This window comes from the organism of the source record quoted next, unplaced genomic scaffold, assembly GCF_019419815.1.
Source record: "Pyrus x bretschneideri cultivar Hongxiangsu unplaced genomic scaffold, Pyrus_bretschneideri_v1 Contig97, whole genome shotgun sequence".
Classification (NCBI taxonomy): Eukaryota; Viridiplantae; Streptophyta; class Magnoliopsida; order Rosales; family Rosaceae; genus Pyrus; species Pyrus x bretschneideri.
Genome location: NW_025999839.1, coordinates 480,902 through 485,453, shown reverse-complemented (window position 1 = coordinate 485,453; position 4,552 = coordinate 480,902). Strand labels below are relative to the sequence as shown.

The 4,552-nt window shown below is 37.6% G+C and overlaps 1 protein-coding gene across 2 annotated transcripts; it reads right to left on the bottom strand.

Annotated features, from left to right (window-relative positions):
- Positions 1–363: 363 nt before the first annotated feature.
- On the bottom strand, positions 364–3,881 carry LOC125473783 ((DL)-glycerol-3-phosphatase 2). 2 transcript variants are annotated; one of them, XM_048577063.1, is made up of 6 exons: positions 3,698–3,881; positions 2,918–3,142; positions 2,572–2,632; positions 2,236–2,383; positions 1,772–1,851; positions 364–698 (listed from the first exon to the last, which is right to left on the bottom strand). In XM_048577063.1, exons 1-6 carry the CDS (start codon positions 3,879–3,881, stop codon positions 566–568), a joined length of 831 nt encoding a protein of 276 aa, XP_048433020.1. In that variant the 3' UTR covers positions 364–565. The 2 variants fall into 2 exon arrangements, with proteins under 2 accessions (XP_048433020.1, XP_048433021.1); XM_048577064.1 differs by lacking the exon at positions 3,698–3,881 and adding an exon at positions 3,443–3,596.
- Between the last annotated feature and the right edge of the window lie 671 nt (positions 3,882–4,552).

Here is a 4,552-nt window from a genome sequence, read left to right as displayed (position 1 = left end):
ATAGCATCTAGACATCCATGAACGAACTCGGAACTTTTGGAATTATTAGTCTCTTGAAGCGCATTTTCTACAAGAAGGCCGACCCATTGAGACAAATTATGTGTTCTTAAGCGTATATGAAGGAAACCGACTATCGTCGTCCTGACCATACGAAGAATGATAAAATTTACTTGTCACACACTTGACCTGATATTGCATATGTTGTGTTGAAATTCTTCGATACTTAAAGTTGGCCCCATGGACCGGAATTATGTTGTCGAAGAACGGTCATTTGAGCATTGATGGGTAATCCATCATCTGTTAGCGTTAGTTGGCCTATATTGTAATCCGTCATCTATCGATTGCTCGAACACATAAAGCAACAAGCAAAAGAAACAGCTGTGGAAGTTTTTAAACAGAATACCGATAGTCACTGTTGAAGCCGCTGGCCAATTTAGAATATCAATGGAATAACATTGTACGAATGATAATCTGGTGAAAACCATCAAAGTGTGCCTTCAAATCTAGGCATAACGGTTGATTGTTTCTCTATTTCATCGTAAATGGGCGCACAAAGAAGCATGGTTTAGCTCGCCGGATTGTCAAACGGAGGCAGACCCCAATCGCTTGGGTTTAAATCCAATAGGGATTTCAAAACTTGGTCTGCAATATCATAAAAACAGCTGTCCAATCTTGGATCTGGAACCATTACAACCTTCCTGCTTAACACATGTGATGATAATATTAGAAAAAACTAGAACCAAATATTCAATTGAATCAAAGTTTGTATTCTAGTTTTTATAGATATAATATTCGCATGGAGATAGGGTAGAACGTTAAACATTGCAGCATAAAAGCAGGGAATGTATATTTAAATCGACATAAAGTTCAGATGACTTCTATTGGCGATCATTCATTTGAGATGCCACCAAGAACATGTCATAAAGAGGCTTAGATTCTAATGTAAAGGAGACTCAAGGTAGGGTACTAGTAGAGAAGACAAATTAGCCTATTTGGTGCAAGGGCCTTCCTGGTTGAGTCAGAATCAAGCAACGAATTCATGTTTGAATTCTGTTTGTAGTTTAGGTAATCTAAGATCATATATGTATTTGCAAGTGTATGTTCTCTACCCTTGAGGTATTCATTTCGGTACTGAAGACTTGTCATTCCTTAACATTTATGAATGCAATGCGTATTACCTAAAACTCATTTCGATACTAAAAGAAACAAGGCCTCATTAAAAGACCTCATGACAAATTTTGTAGCCCTTCTGACAGTGGTTAAGCTACATTCTGCAATCCAACTCCGCCAACAGCGCAAGTTCTTTTGTTTCATGGCAATATGATCAATGGATGTAGGCAGAAGAACTATGTCGGCTCAATCCCCTTTGGTTGGAAAGGGGAAGTTAATACTGGCACAAATAAACCTTCATGCTACGCTCATCCTTTATTGAAACGACATGAAATGTCTAATTTTTCTCCCAAGCTGGCAAGTCCATTTTGCAATACCTCAAAATGAAACGGCCACTGTATCACTCAAAATTCTTTTTGTATTTACTGTTCTATTCTATAAAATATACACATACATCAATCTTTGATATGTGAAATTATTAACGGCTAGATATATGCAGACAGATAAGAATGCCACCAAGCAAAACAGCAAATGTACACATGTATGTAGCAATAATTCACTCTTTTAACATGTGAAAGTAAATACGATAAAAAAATCAGTTATTTATGATATGATAACTGATATCTCACATGTGCAATCAAATTCAAACTACAGCACTTACATTCCAGCATTCTTGGCTGCAAGAACTCCAGCCGGTGCATCTTCAAACACAAGAATTTTCTTCGGATCAATTGGGGAACCCTGTTTACACAAATCTTGTAATCAGTCACTTTTACCTAATCAATATCTATGTTCACCAAAAATACTAATGTGTAAAGGACGTAATAGTGCAAACCATTCTGTACAGATATCCCCATACAAAGAAACTATCATAGAAACAAACATCACAACCCAATCTTGTTTCTGTAATAACCAAATGATTCCAAGTACTTTGATGTCCTTATTTCGTTTGTGCATATGTGTAAAGTACTACATCGGTTTTGTGTTTAATCATATCAGCTATATAAATTGATTATAGAAAACCTCATTAGTGACTAGTCATTTTGGGACAGCAAGCCAATGTGGAAAGCCACTCAGGGTCATGACCAGTAATATGACAGAGGAACATATCTGAGATGGTTATACCTCAAATCTTTTGGCTGCAGCAAGGAATACATCTGGTGCAGGCTTCCCTTGTTTAACTTCTGGATCATCACCAAGGACTAGATGATGCATCAATGAAAAAAGTTCGCCATGTTTTTGTGTTTTCAATTCAAAATGTGTCTTCTGAGAACTGCAAGATAGATTTTAAAACGAGTGATGGTTGTAGTAGTCTGGTGAGTTATCATCATAAAACTCCAATCATAATAATGATTTATGACAATGCAAAATGTCTGAAAGGTTTGAAGTTATTGGACATGCTATACATAGATCTAATCTCCATTTGCTAAAATTACAAAATGAAAATTCAAGGAACTATACCCCGTTGCCAAGGCACATGGTATTCCTTTTGCATGAAGATGTCTGATCAAGCGGCTAGCCCCTACAATTTGTACCGAAAAGAATAAATTAAAACTAGCAGAGGCGAGCTGTGACAATGATGATGATTAGCATAAGATAATAATATCCCCGTTCAAAGGAAGTGAAACCTTCGTAACTAGCATAAGATCTTAAGAAATGGGGCAACTCATATCCAAGCTATAGAAAGCTAAATCAGATACCATGAAGTTTTGATAGGCATTCGATAGTACATAAGAAGTAAACAAATTTAAGTCTACAGCACTTGTATCCAAGTATTCGTGTTTGTCTGTAAGCATATGAACGGTACCTGGCATGAGCTCACTTGTTGGAAACAAACTCTGCAACACCGCCTCTCTCTCAACTAGAAAACCCTCAGCAGTTAAGGTGTCACTAATTCCAGATTCTTCAACAAACACCTGAGCAGCTTCGATTGCTTTCTTTCCCATCATTTTCGCTTTGAGAGACCAATCAAAAGTTTTATTATACCTAGCAAGTATTTTTTCCTGGACTTCAGTATAAAACTTCTCTGTGTCTGAATCGGCAGAAATCATATCCCACCATCAGTTTATTTCCAAGAATCTGGGCAGAAACTATAATTCTCTCCAACTTAACAACCAAGCTATGAGAACTCGTAAATCAACGAAAACGATATTAAAACTGTTATGGCATGAATTATAGTTGAAAATCTATGTACGCAGAACAGACGAACAACGGGACTAATTAACTCTTCCAACAATGATTAGCAACTAAAATTGGTCCACAAATTAATAAAAAGGAAAGACCAAGTGAAAATCTCAAGACTATTAGTAGATACACACATATACATACATACATGGCGGATCCATAAACTTTATACTGGCTGGGCAACGTGCAAGTCTGAAGACAACAAAGGATGCCACAACGTGCGTCCGCATAAATATGTGTGTGTGTGTATCCTTGATGAATGAATTGATACATGGTAGGTTAAGATGTGACGGAAGAGCTCAAATACTACTACTGCTAGAGTACTCGAGTGAGACGAAGACAAAGGCAGCGGAAGCAGATTGAAAGGGGGAGACGATGTAGGACAAGTGTTTGATGAAATTACCGAGTAAGAGGCCGTCCATATCGAAGATGACATGAGTGATTGGTCCTCTGCCGGCGACAGCTTGGGAGGGATTCGCCATTGCAGTACTACCCAATAGCTTTTGCTTTTGGGGAAAGAGGGATGATGCTTCCGCCTTCTGCACAACTGCCACAAACAAAGGGAGGATTTGGGAAAGTTTGGCCATGTCCAACGGGAGAAATTATAGAGTAGGACAGTAGTACCGCATCAGCCTAATATTTCCATTCACATTTTGCCATCTGTTCATGTTTTTACATAGCTGAAATTTAATATCATTTTACCTTTTAAAATTTTGAAAAAGAGGAAATTGTAACAATAGTCCATCAACTTTTAACTCAATAGTTGTGGCCTATTTTATCTAACAACGGGAAGGGGGCCGGCAGCAAAGAGAGAAGAGAGAGGTGTGTGTTTATAGAATTGTGTAGAGGAATGTGTGTGTTATTTCCCCCTACGTAGTGCCTTTCTTTATAGTAATAAGAGGGAGAAGAAATCCTTCATCCCCAAGGAATACAAGTTCATATAGGAAAGAATAATTAGAATAAAATATAATCTAGGATTTACACAATCACACTTAAACTAGGAAAGTTTACAACACTCCCCCTTGAGTGTGTAAATACTCAAGTAGATTTGGCATCATGTAGAGGTTGAGGAAGTCGACTCGTCAACACTGATTCTGGGAACAAGTTACTCTCAAATGAGGTAGGAACTTGCATAAGGAAGTAAATCTCACTAAAAAAAACCCTAAGGCTATGCTAAAAACCTGAGTAGGGACAAAACCCATAGTCTAAGAAAAAATGCGTGAAATGCAAAGTCAAATGAAATGTCTACGAGGCGTCA

What these genes read in the sequence shown, in the direction of transcription:
- LOC125473783 (XM_048577063.1), bottom strand. Translation starts at nt 3,881, where the DNA reads ATGGCCAAACTTTCCCAAATCCTCCCTTTGTTTGTGGCAGTTGTGCAG. An exon ending in TATGGACGGCCTCTTACTCG is followed by an intron (nt 3,143 to 3,697) that starts GTAATTTCATCA and finishes CTGCCGATTCAG; the next exon opens with ACACAGAGAAGTTTTATACT. An exon ending in CTGCAGCCAAAAGATTTGAG is followed by an intron (nt 1,852 to 2,235) that starts GTATAACCATCT and finishes TTGTGTAAACAG; the next exon opens with GGTTCCCCAATTGATCCGAA.